General features: G+C 45.9%; 2 protein-coding genes across 8 annotated transcripts; one reads left to right on the top strand and one right to left on the bottom strand.

Annotated features, from left to right (window-relative positions):
• The first annotated feature begins 2 nt into the window (after nucleotides 1–2).
• LOC6530484 (DNA-directed RNA polymerases I, II, and III subunit RPABC4) lies at nucleotides 3–591 on the top strand. The gene is made up of 3 exons (XM_002091363.3): nucleotides 3–161; nucleotides 283–375; nucleotides 464–591. Exons 1-3 carry the CDS (start codon nucleotides 104–106, stop codon nucleotides 484–486), a joined length of 174 nt encoding a protein of 57 aa, XP_002091399.1. The 5' UTR covers nucleotides 3–103; the 3' UTR covers nucleotides 487–591.
• Nucleotides 592–1,172: 581 nt separating this feature from the next.
• LOC6530483 (protein charlatan) lies at nucleotides 1,173–22,426 on the bottom strand. Of its 7 annotated transcripts, none has more exons than XM_015197199.2 (7): nucleotides 21,973–22,423; nucleotides 7,286–7,623; nucleotides 6,740–7,212; nucleotides 5,619–6,638; nucleotides 5,023–5,229; nucleotides 4,393–4,719; nucleotides 1,173–3,793 (listed from the first exon to the last, which is right to left on the bottom strand). In XM_015197199.2, the coding sequence occupies exons 2-7, from the start codon at nucleotides 7,505–7,507 to the stop codon at nucleotides 2,176–2,178; spliced, it is 3,867 nt and encodes a 1,288-aa protein (XP_015052685.1). In that variant the 5' UTR covers nucleotides 7,508–7,623; nucleotides 21,973–22,423; the 3' UTR covers nucleotides 1,173–2,175. The 7 variants fall into 7 exon arrangements, with proteins under 7 accessions (XP_015052685.1, XP_039227845.1, XP_002091398.2 ...); XM_039371911.1 differs by having other exon boundaries at nucleotides 4,393–4,710; XM_002091362.3 differs by lacking the exon at nucleotides 21,973–22,423 and adding an exon at nucleotides 16,822–17,167.
• Between the last annotated feature and the right edge of the window lie 280 nt (nucleotides 22,427–22,706).

Below are 22,706 nucleotides of genomic sequence, written 5' to 3'. Positions count from 1 at the left end.
ATTTTATAGTTTGCCCGACAACGGTCACTCTAAAAGGCTTTTCGGCAAAACAAAACACATTTTTACAGAAAACACGCTATATTTTAAAAAATATTGACTAGAAATGTCGGAAACTAGCTCCAAGGATAATGTCAAAACGGCAATGACCTATATTTGCGGAGGTAAGTGGACCAGATACTGTACTTCTACCGCAAACGATTTTTAAATTCGCGCACATGGCTGTTGGAATGGCAACAAAAATTGTTTGAAATGCAATTTAATTATTCTTTAAATATTTTGCAGAATGTCATCATGAAAACGAGATGCGTCCCAGGGATCCGATTCGTTGTCGCGAATGTGGCTATCGTATCATGTACAAAAAACGCACCAAGCGTCGTAAGTAATCCTTCATATTTACATTCTCCCTCAGGAGACTGCAGTGGCTCTTAAACTGTGTTGATGAAATCTTTCGTTTTATTTCCAGTTGTTGTCTTTGATGCCCGTTAAAAAACCCTAAGAACTTATAGACACCCACCCGTATAATCAATATATTTAAGCAGTTAGTTGGTAAAATAAAAGCTTGTGCTTCAATAAATGTCATAACCCCAAGAACTACAGCGTTTTATCATTAAATGCAATGAATGATTAATTAAGTACATATAATTTGGTTATTACAATGGACCTTAAAAGGAATGCACTCGACTTTATAATATTAAAAAATATTGTAATCACATTTAACAAAAATTTCTTGCATCGTAATTTCCAAATAATATATATACTCTTATTAATTATTGTAAGTCACACATGCGTAATTTTCATCTGAAAATTGATCCCCATTTTGTAAAGCCCCAAATAAAAGAAAGTTGTTTATATTTTAAACTAATTATATTTTATTTTGAATGTTTTGGAAATATATAATTTTAAACTAAAAACACTCACATTACAGTTATTGTAATTATACCTTTTATTTTTTGCAAGTTCATTGCTTAAATAAAATTTAAAGTAATTCGGTTTGTTCTTTTTGTTTCCTTTCTTATAAATGTCTTTTTTCGTCTCAAAAATTTTGTCTAAATGGCTTGTCATCCAAAAATTTACTTTACTTAAGAATTTTCTCTTCGTTTACGCTTTAGTTTAGTTTTGTGTAATAAATTTAAGTTTTTTTTTTAATTTACCACATTTAGCAAAAACACACATTTTACACTAAAATTGTTTATACCTTTATTCATATATCATATCTTCCCCCGACACTTTTCAGTCAAATATTTCTTGTTCAGTGTGGTAAAAAGTTGTATTCTATGCATTCTATCCATGTTCTTTGAGTATTTTGTAAGTTGTTCTTGTGTTTCCTTCTTGTTCTTGTTCTCGCCGACTTTCTATTCCGTTTTTCAGATAAAATCATGAATACATCTACACGTACAGTAATATAGTTTTTGTTCATTTTGTTATTATAATATTTATAGACGTTTGTTCTTTCATATTTAAAACGTTTTTGCGTGATAATGCATTTTGTTGGTTTGTTTTGTTTTTGTGGGCATTGTGGGCGTGACTGCTGCTCCGAGGAGTAACTAAATCAACTTAAAGTAAATGTACATTCACGTTAAAGCTTAAATGATAAGTAAGGCAAAGGGTTCGATGAGGTTCGCGTTTGCAGTTCATAAATTAATCCATAAACTGGGGTAACTAGACGACTAAATGCTAGGTGTAAAAAGATGGCAATCATTACTCGTAACTTAACTGAAGCTTTGTAAATGGCAAATTAAAGCTTTTACTTCACATTTCATTCAATCGAATACAAATACAAATGGAGGTGGAAATCAGGGGCTGGGGGACACATTTGATAAATGCTCATTCCAGGTAAGTTACTAAATAGTTAAATATCCGTGTGTAAATGTTCATTGTGAGTGGGGTGTGTTTGTGAGATAGCTCAATCGTACAACTAAGATAATGAAATTCATTTGCAGTCGGCTGCAAAAGCGCTTTCGAGACCGTTTGCGTGTTTGTTTGTTTGTTTTTTAAGTATTTTTTGTTTGTTTAAGAGAAATCATATTTCAGGTACATCACAACTTAAAATTTAAAAAATTAAATGCAATTTTTTAAATAATTTTCAATGTCAAATGCCTAATGCATTCCATATATGGCAAGCAAACATTTTCTAATCTTAAGCGAATAAAATAGAACCAAAACTACACGACCACATTAGCATTTTTCCGCCTGTCCTCGGCTAATCCTCTTCTGCAGAGCTGCCTGCAGCTTCTCTCTCCTAGTTGATGAGGATCCAAGCTGGCCATGTCGCCAATACTTGTGCAGAGCCAGCGATCCCAGCGTGTGATAGTTGAAGCTGATTGAGCTGCTCTTACGCGACTGGTTGCACTTGAGGCAGCCCAATCGCTGACGCACCATGCGATTGAGGTACTTGTCCCTCAGTAGGGTGACCACTGCCTCGGGCGTTAAACGGATCTTCTTTGGCTGCGCCTGCTTGCGCGAGCTAGACTTCTTGCTGAAGTCCAGCGGTGCAGCGAGATACTCTTGCTGGCTGGCCGCATCCGCCAGCAGTGGCAACAATGTGGCCAACTGGTTGAGGGACTTGCGGGAGGCATTCGAGGCACTGTTGCTGTGGGCCGGAGTCGCCTTCTTAGGACTTCGACGAGGTGTGCTGAGATCCAACTGACGTTTGAGCAGAGATGTCACCGGCGCTGTGGGCTGCACCTTCGGTGCAATGGTCAGGGTAATGTCCTCCTTGTTCCGCAGATACTCGATGTACTCCTCCGTTTCGCTGAGCAGACGACGACGCTTGCTCGGCGACAGATTCTCAATATCCAGCTCTGGCTGTTGCTGCTGACCTGTAGTCGTGGCCGTGGGCAAAGCTGCGGCGGCAGCGGCCAGCATCAATGGCGTCTCTGCCGCATAGTACTTGTTGATGATGTCCTTGACGTAGTTCTGGAACTGTGTGCCGATGCGATTGAGATTCTGGTACTCCATTTGGGTGAGAAACGGGGTCTGGTTGGTGTTGCCGCTGATGCTGGGCGGCGATGTTGCTGCTGCAGCTGCAACACTCACTGCTGCTGCTCCGGGCGACTTGGTCTTGTTGTTCTCCTTGTCATCCTGGCGATGATGGTGAACGGCATTTCTGTGCGATGACTTGTCCTTGTAATAGTTGTTATTGTTGCTGTTGCTATTGTTGTTATTATTGTTGTTGTTCAATTTGTACGCGGGAGACGATTTAATAAGCTGCAATCGCTGCTGCTGCTGGCTGTGATGTTGCTGATGGGGCTGATGCTGCTGGTTCTCTTGGTCCTCGTCGTTGTCGTTCTCGACCTTGATCTTCCGTTTGCTGGCCAGCAGCTCGATGGCCGTCTGCTCGTAGTTGGCCGCCTCTAGAAATGCCGTTGCCATCATCGCCTTAGTGGGTCCCATGTCCTTGACGTCCATTTCATCCATCTTCTCCAGCTTGACGGCATGACGCGACAGCTTCAGTGGCGATGTGGCGCTCATGTTGAACTCATCGCCAGAGAAGCTCGACGAAGAGGCAGACGATGGTGTATTCTCGTCGTCCTCGCCGGTGGAATGTTGTCGCGCTCGCATGCCGAACTTTTGGCGCTGGGAACCGGAAACGGAGCCGGCGGATCCGCCACCCATGTTGCTCAGGCTGTACAGCAGTGCAGCAGCCTCTCGTGTCGTCCATTGCGAAGGCAGTTTATTGTTAAACAGGAGTTGATGATTGGCTGGTATTTTCAACTCGTGCACGCCTCCCGCCTTATGAAAATCCTGAGCGACCGAAGCGGTGTTGCGACTGATGGCGTCCATTTTCAGCAGACTGCAAGGATAAGCAAATAGAAATGTGTTAGATTAATAAATGGGTATTGTGGTATTGGTAATTAAACGAAGATGAACAAAACAAGTGGCAAATAAACTGCAATTTAGGGTGAAATTCAGGGAAACAACTGAATAAAATGGTTATACTTAATATCAACACTGAATGTATAACAACCAAAACATAAACAGGGAACATATAAACAGAAACGGAGGAGCCTGTAGACGATTATTAGGAAAGGTACAGGAAACACAAGCAGTGTAAGAATTTAAATTATTTAAAAGCTTACAAAACACAACATTTTACTTAGTCAATGGACATTCAAACAGGGAATTTGTACACAATGTGGAATGGGTGTAAGGAAAACACAAACGATCAGAATTTGCAAAGTGATTTAGAGCACGATGGCCACCTTTGGTAAAACTCAAAAACCAAAATCAACAGAAACAAATAGTTAAATTTCTTGGGAAATTTTGCAGAAGATAATCTTAAAGCATTAAATAAGCACGCTTAAGACAATAAAATAAGTATATAAAAAAAGGAAACTGAGTGAAAACCAACGAAAACGCAATGGATCGGGGATAGATTGGTTATCCAAATACCGCGCATAGTCCTCCGGATCGCTGCCCTCGGCCTCGAGGTACTGAAACAATCGCTCCGAGCCGCGCTTTTGCGTGGCTGCGTTTGGCAATCCGCCGGTAAGCAGATCGTGCGGCGGGATTAGCGATCCGTTGGCGCTCAGCCGCCAGCCGACCATCGACGAAGGATTCACGATGATCTCCTGGAGCGGTCCGCCGCTGGAAATGTTGCCGCTTATGCCGCCACCACCGCCTCCTCCGCCGCCGGCCACGCCCTCATTGGTGGTGGTGGTGTAGATGGTAACGGCGCCGCCGCCTCCATTCGCATTTCCCACATTGCCACTGGACGAGCTAACCGAAATGGTGGTGAAGTGGTGGTCGATGGTGATGTGGAGATGTGGTGATCATGGTGGGGATGTCGTGGGAATCGAGAGTCGAGAGAACGAGAGAACGAGGGTAGTAACTAGAGTTAGGAACGTTGTGCGCGCTCGGTTGGGTTTTTGTATTTGTTTTTGGTTTTGGTTTCTTATTTTTTTTTTTGGTTTTTTTGGGATGTGTTGGTTTTGTTTTTGGGAGGGGTTTCTTGGTTTAATTTTTTTTTTTTTTTTTTTTTTTGGTATTTTTGAATGGGGCAGGGCGGTCTGAGAATGTTACCCAAAAGCATTGCCGGCATAGGTGTTCAGCTGGTTGTTGGCCACCAGGCTGTTGCCAATAGTTCGCAGCACATTGAGGTTCTGGCTGTGGCCTCCGGCATTGGCATTGTTGTTGCCATTGCCGCCGCCGTTGCCGTTGCTATTGCCGCTGCTGCTGCCGCCGCTCTGGTTGCCGTTGCCGCTGCGCGCCGGCCGATTATCGTGCGGACTGTTCAGATCAGGGTATTTATGGTTAGATATAGAGAACGTCCGGGGATTTTGGGGGGTAGCCAGAGAAGTGGGGCGAAAGAGAGTTCAAAAGCTGTTTAGAGTTTTTCGTAATTCCCAGGACAAACGAGAGGGACAGGCTAGATTCGGTCAACCGAAGCTTTGGGTATCCTTGCAAATGGATGTGGCAGACAAGTTAAGGGCGGCAATTTATAGGCAAATTTAAATAACTTGCAATGCCAAGTCTGGCTTACAATATTCTTGCAAACCACTAAGTAGCTTATTCAAAACATGCAGACAAAAGGAGTCAGGATTGACTCTATAACGATTGATTGCCGAATTCACTGCAAGGACACAGCAAAGGGACTTGTTATAACGGCGTATACTTACTGCACATCGCTCATGTGAGCCTGGTACTCCTCCTGGGTGTCCGCCAAGTAAGAGCACTTGCTGCAGGCCCGCTTGTTGTGCACCTTTAGCACGTGGGTGGCCAGGCGCTCGGAACGCGCCGCCTTGTAATCGCAGAGCAGGCACACGAAGGGCTTTGTATGCGTGTTGAGGTGCCGCTTGAGACCCCACTTGTCCGCACCAGACCACGGGCAGTAGCAGCAGGTGAAGCGTTTCTCCCGCTTCGGTTTCAGCAGGCCGGAGTTGGTGCCACCATTTCCATTGCCACCATGACTGCCACTGCTGCCGGAACTCGAGCTGGCCACCGGTTGCTGCATAACGCCCACGTGAAGGGGCAATACCACGCCGGCGCCATCGTCCATTTTCTCCTGCTTGAGCTGGGCCAGCGGCATGTCCGTGGCGGAGGCCACTGCCTCGATGGTCTCCACAATGCTCATACTGCTCGAGGTGGGATGTCGTTGGGCCTCCAAGAAGGCATTGTCTATGTTAACGCCCGCCGAGTTAATGGTCACGTTACCACGGCCGCCGGAGTGATGAGAACCGCTTCCAGATGACCCGCTGCCCGAGGAGCCACTGCCCGCCGAGATGTGTCGCCGGGTCTTGTTAATGTCGTACTGCAGCTCCCGGTGCATGCGCAGGAAGTGCTTCTTGACATGATCGGCTCGGTTGAACTGCTTGAGGCAGGCATAGCACTGAAAGGGCTTCTCGTCCTTGTGGATGTTCTCATGCCGGGTGTACAGATCCCGCCGGTCCGTCGAGTATGGACAGTGGGTGCAGGCATAACGCTTTTGGATGTGCACTCCATTCGCGGCAGCGGCGGCCGCAGCCGCTTGAGCAGCCTTCTTCCGACCGCCGCCTCCGCCGCCGGAGGAGCTGGTGCTGCCGCCACTGCTGTTGCTGGGCGCTGAGGTGGGTGTGGATTGGGCCAGATTCTGGGCCGCATTGGCCGATGTGGAGGGGCTGGCGTAGATCAATTCAGCCGCATGCTCCTGACGGTGTTTTCTATGGGCAGAGAGAAGATTGAAAATGTAAGTAACTATAGGTAACCAAAACTTTTCGCCATTGTTCAATACATAATTGAAAAGATTTTCTTCGACTCTTACTTGGACTTGGGTGTGCTCTGATGCGGCTGTTGTTGTTGCTGCTGCTGCTGGTTGACGTGAGCGTAGCTCTGTAGCTTTCCGCCCGAGGTCCACTGTACGAGTTGTGGTTCCGCGGCTGCGGCCGCCACCAGACCAGATCCGTCCTGAGCCCAGCGCTGTTGCTGCTCGCCCGCCTTCAGCAGACCCGCCTGGCCAGCTGCGAAGCCGTTCTGCATCAGGGCTGCCAGCCCGAAGGCAGTGCTCAGATGATCCTCAGACTTGAAGCCACCAACGGCCGCTACACTGGGTGCCGGCACCACAGTCGCCCCACTGCTGGCCGTCACCACCACGGAGTTGCCCGACTCCGTTTGCTGTTGCTGCTGTTGTTGTTGCTGGATTACATTGGCCTGGGTGGTGGCCACGTTATTACCAGAGGCGCCTGCCGCACCGGACTCGTATTCAATGCTGGGCGCTGCCGAGCGATCGAGTTGTTGCTGAAAGGGGAGAACAAGTAGATGGTTTCATTAGATACATTACTTTTGGAGTCAGCTTCGTCGTGGTGCTTACCAGATTTGTAAAGGAGCGCTGCTCGCCCTCGGGCACCGCTGTTGGCCCGCTGGTGGCCACCTGCGCCACCGGCGTGCCGAGCGTATGCAAACCGTTACCGGTCTCCTCGCCGTACAATTTGCGTGTGATTTCCTTGAACATATCTTCATATGTCGCCTCCACATTGGAGGATTGTCCGCTCGCTGCTGGATGGCCGCCGTTCACTGGTATTAGTGTGGCCATTGCAGGTGCTTCACTTTGCCGTCGGCCTTGGCTATCGGGCGTGCTGCTGCTGCTGCTGCTTTCAGGGGGCGGAGGCTGCTGCTCTTGCTGTTGCCTCCACGTCCACTCGCCGAGAACTGAAAAATACGGAAGTGCGGAGAATGCGGAAATACTTTAGTAAAATGGCAATTTTTTTAACCAATTTTTAAGTTGTAAAGATAAGAAGAGTGCCCTTGCCACTAAAACAAATGCATATGCATTATCAAATCTTAAAGCTTTCGGGTTTTTCACAGCATCAACAGCTTAAATATGTCCAACTATCTTAGAGCCGCATCCGGCACCAAAATACCCAGCGCCTCCCGCCGACGACGTCACTTGTGGGAAACGACTGCTGACGCATCCAGCTCTGATTTAATGGGAAAGGGGCGGCTGTGGCGGGCGGCGAAGGGGGTGGTACCGGTCTGCCTTGGGGACGCTGGCGTGGGGGGTTTTGCCGTTGGTTTCGGTGGGGGATTGGGACTGGGCTTGGATTTCGATTTGACGCAGCATCGCTGAGTCAGCCAGAAGTGCTTTTGAGCGCGTTTTTTGTTTACGAATCTCCGTTTTTTGGACCACCGATGTCGGGTGTCAGGTCACAAAAATGTAAAAAGCGCTTTGTTTAAGTGGCTGCCAAGACTAAACAATTATGAACTATACGCCAGAAATTTCAAATAATGTTTCAACAATATTTATTTTATTTTAAAGTATTTTAACTTGACTCTCTAAGTAAACAATCTGAAATATTGGTCGCCTGAACCAGTTGTTTAGTGCACAGAAACACTCACACACACTCGACTCTCTTTTTGGGGTCCCAGCTGCATAAATTAATAAATTTACCACCTTGACGTGCCCAACTGGCGAACCAACCCAAAAACCCATTGATCGTCTTCCTCGCGACGGGTCTATCCTCCTTCTCCTCCTCATCACCATTATCATCATCCACATCATAGCCCAGCATCATCCGCACAAAGAGACAAGCTGCCAACGATCGCGGCAATTTTTTTTTTGGCGGCGCTTTTGTTGTGCGGTGGGTGGGTGTGGGTTGTGCTAGACGTTCCTACCTCTTTCTCTCCACTGAGAAAAATATATTTATATATATATAATATTTTATTTTTGAAAAAAGGGTGTTGTAAAAAAGAATATACAACTCAGAATTTTTTAAGGTTTTAAAGGTTATCAGTTCGAAATATACATATATGTCGAAATGATTCCATTCGAGACCAAATTTCACCATTTTCCGAAATTTTTTTAGGTGACGAAAGGCTACCAAGTGTGACGTTTCTAGCAGTGTGTATTCTTCTTGGCCACATGTTGCTGCGCCCTGTTTTTCGAGAAGAAACGGTTTTTCTGCCACTTCGTGGCGACAAAAAGCGTGTGTTCGTTTCGCCGCTGGGCCCTGGGCACGTTCTACGTCCCAGCGCCAATGGCTGCGCCCACCCACACACCCACTGGTGGCCCCAGCCCAAGACGCCCCGCTGCCATGTCACCGCACCACCAGCAGCACCACCAACAGCACCACCCACACACCCACGACCACGACCGTTCCCAGTCCCGAGATCCGTTCCGATTCAGTCCAATCCAATCCGATCCGATCCGATACACAGCCTGTTTCTGGTCGTCTCTTTTCGGTTCATATTTCGTATCTGAGTTTTGCATATTTGATTTTTATGCTTCGTGTGCTTTTTACAGTGGGGTGTTTGCTGATGTTTTTTGCCGCCATGGGGGCGTTGTTGTTATTGTTGTTTGTGTGGTTGTTGTTGTTGTTGTGGCGTTCGTTGTTTGTTCAAGTTCGAGTGCTTCGGGAAGTCTGGGGGTCTGGAGCTCGGCAGCTCTGGAGATTGGCTCGGGGATCTCGGAGCTCTCGGGGTTCTGCCCTGATCTGCTGCTCCGGCCTCACTTACTTCTCTGCGTGTGGTTATTCGAGCCAAGGGCACGTCTTTGTTGTTGCCATTGTGGTGGTTGCCGCTTGACTTTGGCCACGCTCTCAAGATCATGCCGCACCATAAGCTCCACTTGGGCACTGAAAAACCCCGGATGGGCAAGGAAAGTGCAAGTGTGGGGCTGCAAACCAGTTATTTGCCACAAAGCGACGGCTTTCTGAAAGGAATCACCTTCATACCTATTTTATACTTCTCTTTTATAAAGAAGTATTGATTGTTTAAGGGTAGATCGCATCATCTAAAGTATATCTGTTTAGTTTAACTCACTCACATTTTTAGTTAATATTATTATATCATATTATTTAATTACTTACAAATATATATTTCCGATACAAACAAAAAACATTCAGTGTCGCCTTCATAAGATCGAGTTAGACAAGTTCGTTAAGTTCAATTTCCAACCGCTCCCAAGATCTCTATCAATTTGCGCCACCCCACCGCCGCCCCCTGAATTTGATAAGCCGCCGCCAAGGGGTCAACTGTTGTGGGCGAGACACACACAGCACAACAGCGAAATAAAAACACAACAGCAAAATGGGGGGAAAAAAGCGGAAAGTGTCATGCGTTGCCAACAGCTAAAGCGCGCGTGTGGGTGCTGTGCCTCCCCCTTTTCTGTTTTTTTTTTTTTGCTGTTGCTGTTGGTGTTTCTGCTTTTGCTGGCAGCAACAACAACATCCGCTTTGCTAATAACAGACGGCAGCAGAAAGCCAACAGCAACGACAACAAAAACAACGGGAGTGGGCTGAAAATGGGCGCGCAGGCCAGCAACAAAATCAATTCACAACAACAACACCAACAACAACAACAACAGCAGCAACACACCACGCGCACATCAGAACAGCGATCAGTCGACGCTGGCAGCGACGCCGATGGCGCAGTCGACGCTAAATTGTGGTGGGTGCGCAAACAGACGCCAACTTGGGGGAGTTGTGAGAGCAATGAAACGAAAGAGAGGGAGAGCGAGATGGAGAGGCAGAGAGAAACCGGTTGGGCAGCTGAAAAATGCCGGTTGGGGGAATTTTCGCTGTCTTTCGCTCTCACGTAACAAGTGAGAGCGCGCTTGATCCCCCACTCTCTTTCTCACTCTTGGCAGATGTTGCATTTTCGCAGATGCCGGGCAACTGTTAACGGTAAACGCATTATTGGCTCCCCTTTTTTGGGGCCAGTGGGGTGTTTTTGTTGGATCTAATTTTGGTGGTTTTTTTTTAATTTTGGGTATTTGCAATAATTATTTAAAGCGTAGGATTATCAAATGTTATAGCCTCTAGGCGAGGGCGGTCATCAAAGTGCCAATTGGAAAACACACAGAGATATTCGCAGATACAGTGAAGATTCTCTATGTCGAACGCAAGAAAAGAATATATGTTTTCGGATCTTCAGCTAAATTTTAAATACAGTAATATTCGTTAGGTATTTTTAAAACACCAACTCATTTGTTAAAAGGATTATTACAATGATGATTTTATTTGTAATGATGATTAGGTTTGTTTTAACGATACGACCGTCAAATTCAAACGCTTTTGGCATTTTTATTTAGGAAGTTGGACTGTAGAGTTATGCACACAGTTTTTAACACCCGTGGGTTGGGCCAAGCGATCTGGCAATCTGGCGACCTGGCAGCTCAGGGTGAGCCACAACATTTACTTGTTGTTGCAGTGAAAGGCCACAAGCGCGACCGCAGAGGGGGCGTTCCGGTGGGAGGGGACCGACGGGATGGGGGCGGAGTACCAGCAGCAGCAGCAACAGCGGCAGCAGAAACAACAGAAACAACAGCGGACGAAGCCACCAAGCTAATGACATGTTAACACAATCCCTCTACACAGTCACCTCTTTCCTGACCCTTGCCTCTGCCCCTCTCCATCACCGCCCATGGTAACCACCAACTTTGTGAGCGACCAGCACGCAGTTATTAAAAAACGCTTTAGCCGATGACGCACAGTGGGCTGGAACGGGTGGAGCTGCACGAGGAAGTCGCGCGCATTCTACGGGTTCCATCCACAAGTCCATTTACAGATCTTTCCGCACTGGGAACTGTGCAAATCGAACATATGACATTACACATTGCATATCCAATATACCACCTGTAGATACCTAGATAACTGAGAGCATAAAAGCTATCAAAACACAGAATCAACCACTGTGCCATTAGTATTTGGCAGCAAGCACTAATCACCAAAGTGGGTGGGTGTCTAGCAGCACCATCGTATGTCCAATCCAACTGACCGCAGCTGTCCCAATGATCCAACCGATCCAACCCATTCCACCGACCGACCACGGAATAAAATCGAAGATTTTATATGCGAGCCAAATTAACACCGAACAGCAAAAGGCCCCCACAAAAGCCAAAGCAAAAGCAAAACCCAACGGCGACTGCCAACGGGATTCTCGCTGTTTATTTCAGCTACCCGCGCCTATTCAACGACCACCATCCAAAAATCGACGTCGTCAGCGACGCAGGCGCAGCTGGGTGGCTAAAATGGCAGGGGGAGTGGGGGCTAAGAGGGGTGGCGAGTGGGTGGTTCGCTGGGATGGGGCGAGGTGAGCTAAGCGCGTATCTGTGTGGGCAGCAGCTGTTGTCATCGATTGCATTCGTTGGCCAATTCGCTGCGTGGCTCAGTGTTTCTTTTGCACATTTGCTGAGTTTTTACTTTGGGGAAGATTCAATCTTAATATATATACTTTTTAAAGCAAATGCTCAATCTGTAAACTCAAATACAGCTTGCTTTCGAACAAATAAAACCCATTAGTCATCGCATCGTCATAAGCCATCAGTTCCATCTTAGTTAGACGTCATTAGAAACATCTCCTAGAGATCTCCGGTAACAGGTTGCGTGTCGATTGGTTTGAATGAATTGGCTATAACAATGCCACTAGGTCAAAGATGGTTACTTTCTTGGCAAACTAAACCAGATTATGAAACTGCGTTATTCTTTTAAAATTATTAAGCATTTCCCTAAGGATTTTCTCCCCTTCCGGCCCCAAAACAAAATTGAATTGCATGCTAAGGGCGCACGTTTTCCCAACACTTCCTTTCCCATTCCGATGGTGGCACATCCTTGGGTTAATGGGGCTGCTGCCGGCGAACAAAGGACCACGGTTGTGGCGACATGTATATGGGCGGCAGGTGGTACTTTTTGTGGCCACGATGCGATGGCAGCTGCTTTTGCTTCTGCCGCTGCTGCTGCTGCTGTTTCTCTTTGTTTTCTTACTACACTTTTTTTTTGGCGTCTTCTCTTTGAGCTTGTTTTTAGGTTTTCGAGGCGGATGATGGCCGGCCAGCAGACAACAAAAGCAAATTGCTTTTGGGCCCAAAAGTCTTCGGAGCTGGTTTCGTTTGTTGCTTCATTCCAATTTTTTGTATTTAACTTATTTTTTGTTTCTTGCTTTTGGGTGGTTCATCTGCTGGCTGGCGGTGGGCGTTCGACGGCTTCAAGGGCAGGCCCAGAAAACAAGTCAGCGACCATAGCTTTTGGCTATGATTGCCCGCCTTTACTTTCCTCATCTTTTGCGGCTGCGGCGGCGGCAGCTGTTGGCAGGTGCGCGCCCTCATAAAATGACCAGTTAGCCAGCAAAAAAAAAAAGAAGAAATAATAAAGTGAAATACATGCACAAGATACAGAAATGCAGGCGCAGACGTTGCACATGTTCGTCTGTCCTTTGCCTTGAGGACTTCAGGACTTCAGGGGTCTTGAGAACCTAAGTCCGAGCCGCGTCAGTTGCACCCTCCCTGATCTGCTCCTTTTCTGGTGAAATCTTTGCCGCATGCAACATGTGCTCGGTGTCCGATCATCCATGGGGTAGCAATTTGTGCCATGTTTTCCATTCCCTTTTTATTTAGGGGTGGTTTTCCGTCTTGCCGCTTCGTTTCTCAACTGCAATCCAGGCCGACAACAACCTGCTGCCCAGCGTAGAGATCACTTTTAGGGTTGCCCCGTTGGGCTGCAGGTTGCAGCTGCCATTTGCCGGTGGTTGGGGTGGCAGAAGGGGATGGTTGCTGCGGGGTGGAGTGGGGTCTTAAGTGCCGATCCTGTTGCTTTTGTTGCGGACCAACGGATGCGATCCTTCAGAGGTGGAGGTGGAGGAAGAGGAGGAGTAGAAGGAGGTTCCAGGATACATACAAACGAGCATGATGAATGGATTTGGATTCGGCATTTGAAGAGGATGCATTTAGGTGTGACTTTCTAGTTGAATCTATCGGCAAGTGGAACTGGGGTGATTTCATTCATGACACACTATCACTATGCAGATGGTAGATCCCCTAGATTCTCAAGGCTTCCACATACACCCACCCGCTCCACCCACCCGCTCTTTGGAATGGCGATCGGGTTGAAAGCTTCAATTCTCGACCGTCAGCAAATAAGCGCGCCTCACAGCCGCCAGTTGGGTTTCGTGTTGTACTCTTTGGGTTATCATATGAACAAATGGATTTCCGAGAAACCACCTACCTACACACGAGAAATGCCACAGCCCAAGCAGCCTTCATCATCCCATCCCATTCCATCCCAATCCCATCCCATGCCATACCATACCATCCCAATCCGTGGGCCAGCCTATCCGTATACGTGTATAATACATATAGAGGCAGCCAAGACAGCCCAACCCAACCCAAAAACCGAAACCCCTCGCTGAAATGTTGACGCTGGACGCCTCTTAAAAAAAAAAAAAAAACAACAACATGCACAGCAGCAGGCAATCAGAGGAGAGGAGTAGGAGGCCGAGGTGGGTGTGGGGCATGGGTTTCGGGATGGGGTAGGAGTTCGGCTAAGAGTACGAGTGCCAGGAGGAAGCAGTGGGAGGCGAAGGTGGAGGTGGAGGCGAGGAGACAGACCCAGACCCATAATGAAATTTCACAACAACCTTCAAGCAGACATCGTCGCCGTCTGTCGTGCTCTTCCTCTTCGCCACCATCATTTTCAGAGTTTCTTCTTAGTTTTTATTTTTTATTTTGGTTCGGTATGGTTTGGTTTCGTTGAATATTGAAAAACGGTCGAAACGGTTGGGGTTTTTTAGGCAAATTGTAGTAGGAGGAGTGGCTGGTGGCGGTGGTGGTTGGTGGTTGGTGCCATAGAATGAGCCAGCGAAACGAAGATAATGATGATCGCCCGGCACAAAAGCAAAAACGAGACCAACCAAAACTCAAGACGCCCAAAAGATTTTCGGCTCGGCACGGTTTGGTTTGGTTTGGTTTAAGACTCTGCCCGCTTTTGGGCCAACAAAAGAAATGGAGAAGAAGATGTGAGTTCGTCTCCCCCCTCCCACCTGGTAGGCACCCCACCCACAAAGCGAACAAAGAAGTGAGAGATGTACACACAAGAAGTGGAATGAATCCTACGCAATGGGGTGGCTGTATGGCTGCAAAAGGGGACGAAACTCCGAATCCAAATTCGAACCCGAATTCGAATCCGACTCAAAATCCCAATCGAACCGACTGACGCCAACAGGTAAAAAGTAGAAACCTTGAAAGCCGCAAAACAAACAGCTGCTGCAGAGAGCGGGAGGGAGAAAACAGGTAAGCGAAGAGTTCGGAGACGAGAGCAGGTAACTTTCGGGCAGGGGGCGGGTGTAACAGGAAATTCCTATGTGATTTTCGGTGAGATTGCTGCCTCACTGGGGTCGCATCACCATCACCATCGCATAGCATAGGATCGGTTTAGGGATTGGGAATCGGGATCAGTATCGGTGCAGCACAACAACCCTCTTTGCCACTCGGGCAGGTACCATACATCGCAACCCCTCTTTTCTACCTCCCTCCCCTCCCCTGGCTGCATAAAATTGCTCTACCACCGACGACGGGAAGTGCGTAATTTATTTTTGCCCTTTTTTTGGGGTCGCTTTTTCCATGGGAATGCCGAAGTTGAGCGGCGGGGGGAGGAAGCCAAGCGTGGGTTGGCAGTAACATAAAAAGCGGGGCGTCCGTGCAACGCACGCAGCCAAATGTAAGATGGCAGATGACTCAATACTGTTGAGTTCTAGAAACATTGGTGCCATAACTCCCCACATTATCAACGAGTATTTATAACATTTTTCTTGAGTTTGCAGAAAGTGGATTTCACAGAAAATTCAAATGTTTTTTTTTATTTATTTTGAAACATGATTATTTGAACGGAACATAATATTTAACGATAGCGATCGGAGCCAAACTTGCCAGCAAACCTAATGTTTTCAATATTAACTTAATCAAATTTTTCAATTATTGGAAGAATACAAGTGATTTCTTCACTTCCAATATCAACAAGTATTTATAACTCGGTATAAGTTACATTTACGTACGTACATATGTGATTAAATTATGGAATTGTGCTTCATTGCATGTGTGTTGATTTCCATCTCCCCCATGAGAATATGGAGTTTTCCAACGGCAACCCTTTTTCCAACCGATCGTTCCAATGACAACTCCTTGGAAGGCGAGCCAACCACGAAGATGAGTCCATAATAAATAAGCAAATAATAGAGGGCGACTGCCAGTGGGGGCGGTAACTCAGCGAAGAGGGGAAACGAGCGAGGGGGTGGAGTAGGTTGAATGCAAAAGTTGCTATCGATGGGTGGGTGTAAAAAAAATTCATCAGAATGCAAAGGGAGAGTGTGGGAGAGACAGACGAAGTGATAAAGCAGCGGGGAAGGGAAGGGGACAAGAGCCACGCCAAAATGAGAACCTACAAGAAATCACCATTTGAAACAGCGGGCGTCGCGACGGTCAGTCGCCTCCCCCCTTCCCTACCCACTCTTCGGTTTTTTCCTCCTCCTGCGCAACAGGGTGAAAGGGAAAGGAAGAGGAACATGTGACAAAGCAGAACGAATAGGAGAGAGCATGTGAGTAGGCGGCTTTCCAAGGCAGGCAAGATTTCTCACTGTGTGAGTGCGTGCGTGCGTGTGTGTGTGTGCCTGAGAAGACGATAAGCAGCGGCATCGAAGAAAGTAGGATAATGAGGGAGGAGGCAAAGGAGGCGAAGGTGGCGGAGTAGGGGGAGTAGGAGCAAGGATTGGTGGTGGGTTTCTTTCGATTTCTTTTCTTTTTGAGCCCCTTGCGGCGTCGCATTTGGGATCTTTGGTCTCATTTTTCAGGAAAGGGGTGCCCACTGCTCTTTCCCTCTTTTTTCATTGTGGGGCGTTGGAGTGGCTCGGATTTTTTATTTTTTGGTTTATAATTGGAAATTGGGTAACCGGTTCTGGGCCTAGCTACCTGTGGGTTGTTGGGCTTGTCTCTGCACATGGCCTTCGAGGTGATTTCTCGATGGCTCGCAGATTGTGTGGGTTCGGTTTTGGCTTTTGGGTCTGCTCCATTAATTATATGCATCAAACTTCCCCGTAAATAATTAATTTCCTCTAATGCTGAAGTCACAAACAATTATATTTTACCTTTTTATGCTGATCAGTATTAGTTATTTCCAGATGGCCCTATGGCCATTGCTCTTGTTTTCCGATTAAGGCTTTCCAGCCGGCTTATGTCGATTTCCTCGAATTACAGTCACTATTTGTTCACAATTTCTTCACTTCGGTTTAATTAGAACAGTTTAATTACAATTGATACGCAAGCACGCACAATCAGCGGAGATTTCTTCTGTATATATTTTAAATAAGAACTTGTGCCAAAATTCGCAGGAAAACCATGCGTTGCAATGATTCTTATAAAAATGCCGCACAAAGTCAATTCCAAACACGATGAAGGAGGGAAGCGAGAACGGCCGAACCGCACACCACGAGAAATTCCAACAGACTGAGAAAGATGGAAACAACAAACGATGGCAATGCCGACGCACAAAACAGCGCACAGTGGGGCGATGGTTCGTGTTCAGCGTAGGAACTTAAATAATAATACGCTGGAACAATGCTATACTTTAAACAACTTTTCTTTTGACACTTTAAAAAGATATTAAAAATGCTTTGCTAAATTCTAATTATAATTCCTCCGCTACAAAATATAAATTATTATTATTTAGGTCTGACGACCTTGGTTTAACAATATAGTGGATTCGTTAGTTTTATAAGTATAAAAAACCTTTTTAGTGCACCCATAATTAAAAACCAGACAATTGCTATTTCAAGCCCACTGTACAAGTGGCCACCTTACAAACGAATGATCGCATAAAAGAGAAATTGCAACAAGGCAAGCCACCCGCTCATTCAAGTCGTATGTTGTTGCTTCTGCTGTCTCTCTCCCTCTTTTTTTAGTTATTGTGTGTGGGCCGGCGTCGCACAGTGGGAAACTAGAAACTTTAAATTAATAAATAATTTCATAAAAATTTTATCTTGTAATACTAGTTCAAGTTCCTGGCTAATGAACATTACATTATTGTACATTTTTTTTTGAGAATGAAATTATATATGAACAGAAAAGAATTTTTAAATAATCGTTAATGCTGTTACTGAAAACCCGGCATAGCAATTACTTAAATGGGCCCACTGTGGCAAGCTGCGACAGCGACAGCGGCAGATAGCGAGAGTGGGAGTGGGAAACCGTGTAGGGTGGTTTCAGAGTAGAATTTTCGGACCAGGTCAGTTTGCGTTTGCGACGGCGCAACTTGATTTCGCTGTTGTTGTTGCTGCTGGCTTACGTTTTTTTATGCGCTGCTCGGGTTGGTAATGATCTTCGTGCATGTGGGTTGCCGTCGTTGTTGTTTTTGTTGTTGCTGGTGATGATGGTGGTGGAGAAGTAGGAGGAGGAGGAGGAGGGAAGGTGACTGCGACTGTTGCGTTCATTAGCGGGGCAGAGGCTTTTTTTGGGTTCGGTATATGTATGGTATATGGCCAGAAGGAGGGCGTGCGATACATGGTCCAGGTAGACACATAATGAAGCCACAGTCGAACTCCCAAAACCCGACATTTTACTAATTGAATACATTGGCTCTTCACTGAAATCGAACTCGATTCGAACTTTAAATGTGTTATCATTTTCTAGAGATTTAATTTTGATTCAGGTATGATTTTTGAGCTTAAACTTTGCATATAACTAATTAGTGCAAACTTTGTGCTCTCGCAGTTTTCACTGTATTTATAAACAAAAGCACCCACATGGCAGCCTCGATTGGGTGGCATAGCCCGCCGATTTTCGGCGTGGGCTGATTTTTGGCCGCATTCGATTTCGGGTTCAAGACTTGCCATTCAACCTTTGATTGGCTGGCCTATAAATTTGCGCTATCTCTGATACAGTTGCCTTGCTAGATATGTATGTACATACATATGCATGCATATGTACATACATATGTATGCATGACTCATAAATGGGGAACTCCCAGTGCAACAACAACGACAACTGCATCAAGTCAATGAAATTGAAAGTTACTGGCAATCAATGGACTCTAGTGCATCTTGGACTCCAAGTTGTTACTGCAGGTTTCGATGTCGCTGATTTTGATCGTACTACTCATGTATTACCCCCGCAAAAGGAAGACAACGCCAGCGATGTGTGGCTGCAAAAATGCATATGGTGCCACGAGGTGAAGAAGATGCACAATGGCCGACCAGGCAGACTAAGAAATGCGCTAGCATACAGATATGTAACTACTAACTTTCTTCATGAAGTAATCATTCTACTCCAAGTTGAAATATATAAAGTATTATTCGGGTTTTGTAAGTAAAGTTTAGTAGTTAGTAGCACATAACTGCTCTTTAAAGATCTTCACTTGAATACTTAAACGTATTTTCCGATAGCAAGGAGTTACCAAAAGGTGCTCAACAACCCACATGCCTCACTCGTAGGGTATCTGCAAACAGGTTAGCCCTCAAAATGGAGCAGTGCGAGCACCCTACTTTGCCTTCATTGCCACTCAAGTGGAAGTGGCTGGCCGAGGCAATGATGATGATGATGATGGTGGTGATGGTGATGGAAATGGAGATGATGATGATGTCGATCGCGGATAAAGGAGCTGCCTGGGGACTGGAACCGGTTCGCGAGCAGCCGTCAGTGGCCAACATGTGGGGCACCTCGAATCCCCCTGAGAGGTTCTTTCGGAGGCAGACCTCACTGGGCCTGGGTGGACCCGTTAGTCCATCCTTGGACCGGTGCAAGCTGTGATATAACAAACAATACCCGACCCGTAATGAGCCTGGCCAATTACAGCAGCACATGGCTTCCTACGGCCAGCAAAACCTGTTGCCCCTGAAGACGAAGCCCTTCTTCTTCGGTTTCCTTCAATTGGGAGAAAGTCTCCTCGCTGGAATAGGGCTTCCCATTTTGGGCGCCACTTGTGACGAGGAAATCTGCCAGACGCTTCTCAAAGGGGTCGAAACTCTTGCACTTTGTCACGTCTCATTTAACTTGGGAACCCCAGGGGTTGTTGTGCGATCACTGGTTCCCACTGTATAGTTTGCTCCCACCCTCTCTATATACATACGTACGCTATTCCACATCCCACATGCACAGGGAAAAAAGGGGACTTCGATTGAACACATTTGCATAAGTCTACGTGGCTATTGGTTATAATACATTGTCTGTATGTTGTTAGAGACAGCTAAATTAGAATTTAAATGATTACCACCTTATTAACCACATATAATATTATATTATTTAAATGTAAAAGTATGCATTGGAACCTAGATCAAGCGAGTTTTAACATAATTTCATTGAGCAAATCTCTAAATTTCCGTCGTAGTGAAGATGTAGATTTCTCCATGTGGAGACACCCCTTGTGTTGTGGGCGTGGGACACGGCCACGCATGCGCAACTCCCTCCGAACTCCCAACTCGAATCCGCTTTGTCTGAGTGGGTGGGTTGTGTGAGTGTGTGTGCACGTGTATGTGTTTTCGAGACTGGGTTTGTTTTGAGCATTGGGTTGGGTACAGTCTCCGCTTGGCTTGCCTTGCGGTCGGGTGAGTCACTGGGTCTTGGCCCCTGGGTGATTTTTTCAATCATCATCATCAGCGTGGGGAGTGTGAATGAAATGAAGTCAACAGGAAATAGTCAGTTTGCGGCTAAGAATAAAATCAAATGATCGCTACGCTTTTTTCATACTTCCCAAGAATCAAGTTAAAAATGTATTTAATAAAATCCAAGAAAGTGATCTCTAAAAAGTTGTTTTTAAATTTTAACCTATGTACGAGTCTAGCATTATTGAGTTTATAGCCGAAGTTAACTTTTCTTCGTCGTCTACTTCCATTTACCATCCCTTACATTCCAATCTAAAGGAATGTGCGTTGCATTCTAGGCATTTTCCAGTGCTTGACTTCGTTTAACTCGAGCTTAAAATCAATTTTTGTCGTCGAGGAAAAAGCAATTAAGCTGTCAGTCTATGTAAGCAGCTTCAAATACACAACTAATTTCTATATATATTCCATGGAGACGCCATGAAACGAATTTCAGTTGCCGGTATTCCCCCCTACTCCGTACATAGTATTTATTTATATAGGCATAATCCCGGGCAAGTGCAATTCGACTGCATACAAATTGCATTTCCTATATAATATATAAATGTATAAAATATGTGCGTGTGAATATAATCTTATATATATATATATATAGAATTATATATATGACGCACTCGAATGCAGTTATTTGCATTCTGCAGCAGACATTGCCACCCACAAATTTTCACCATATTGCCCATGGCAACAAAAAACCACACATTTTTAGTTTTCATTTGAAAACACCATGCCACAAACGGAATTCGTCAAAGGCAAAATAATCAAATACAAATTATATAACTCCTACATATATGTATGTACATATGTATGTAGTCGCATATGTTGCATAAAAACCGAAACCCCAAAAAACCATATGCAAAAACCCCCCTCATTCAATCGAAATGAAAATGCATCTCGCTCTCTTTGGAGAGAGCGCAAGCCTGTGCCGTTATTTTCTATTTTCCCAGAGAGCGCGAGAGTGAACGAACGGAAGTTGAACTCTCGAAAGTGCAACACAATTCCTTTGCACTTTTTTGATAAGGGGTGTGGGTCGCTTTTTGGGTGGTGTTGGGTGGGTGAATATAACAAAAATTGTTATAGACACAAAATTTATGATGTGCTCCGGCTGTGAAAAACAACCACCCACCCAGAAGCAGGAAAAGCCAGGGGGTGGTAAGGGAAGGGTGAGGTGAGGGGGGGTTGGCGGCAGTTAGTTTTCAAATGCCAAAACAGTTGAGCTATTGTCGCGAGAGCGGGATAGTAATACCCTTCAAAACCAAAACGAGAGCGAGCAAGAGGGTGGGTTGTGCATTGTTTGGGGGTTGCTATACCGTTGCATAGAGCGCCTGCTCCACACACCAATACCATTTGTTTTTATTCCACTGTGTGCGTGTGTGTGCGTGTTTGTGTGAAGTATTGATGATGGAAAAATAGAAGTTGGCGCTTTTTAGTTGGGGGTTGCTGCTCCCAGTGGGGTGTTTCTCTGGAAAAAGTGCATACCGAAAAAGATACGCACACACACACACACACTCACAAACGCATTGCGGAAAAATCAATAAATCACTTGGGCTTGGAAAATAGATTTGATAATGCCCCCTCCTAGGAAAATCAATTAATAGCTACTCCAATGCTACTCCGATTAGTTTTAAATCATTTTACCCAGCAACTTACCAACATGTTAGCGGAGATTTTGCAGCCAGCCCCGGAGTATGCAACACTTTTTCGCCTCTTTTCGCGCGGCACACTGTTTCGAGGATTTTCGTTTTTCCCTTGCAGCTGGAAATGAATTTACTTCACTGATTTGTTGAATTGAATGCACTCCTTGATGCACTTTTCGGTTTTCCGACTTTGCGCGAACGGACCGCGTTTCACAACTAACCTCATCAACACTCACACACCGAATGAGATTTCGTGACTGAATGAATATGAATGGTCGCGGAGGAGCGGATCCTACGGCGATTCTCCGCCACCCACTCGTTGGGGGTGGCTGGTGGGCTGGGCGGAAAATGTACCGTCCCTCCCCCTAATGGGCCAAGTAAATATGTTGTAATATTTAGTTTTGTTTTTGCGTCTGCGATGCGTTGCTTAGTTTGCTGTTGTTGCCGCGCCGATTGCCTGTCGCGTAATAATAATACCTCTCCGACGTTGTGCAATTGTGGGAAAAGCTTCCTGTCTGCGCCGCCCTGCTTCTTCTTCCGCCACCCCTCCGCTTTTCCGCTTTCCACATTTACCAAAAAGCGCGCGCATTCCGCAACGCTCACGCTCCCACGCATAACAAGCGGCTCTCCGGAAAATAAATTGTCATTGGACTAAAAATAAGATTAATATATAAAAAGATTTATTAAGTGACTTAAGTTTAGGCACAGCTCAATAAATTAAATTATTTATTTTATATTTGACACTTT

Source organism: Drosophila yakuba, chromosome 2R (assembly GCF_016746365.2).
Source record: "Drosophila yakuba strain Tai18E2 chromosome 2R, Prin_Dyak_Tai18E2_2.1, whole genome shotgun sequence".
NCBI lineage: Eukaryota > Metazoa > Arthropoda > Insecta > Diptera > Drosophilidae > Drosophila > Drosophila yakuba.
Note: the sequence above shows the minus strand (reverse complement) of the source record. Positions and strands in the feature narration are given on the sequence as shown.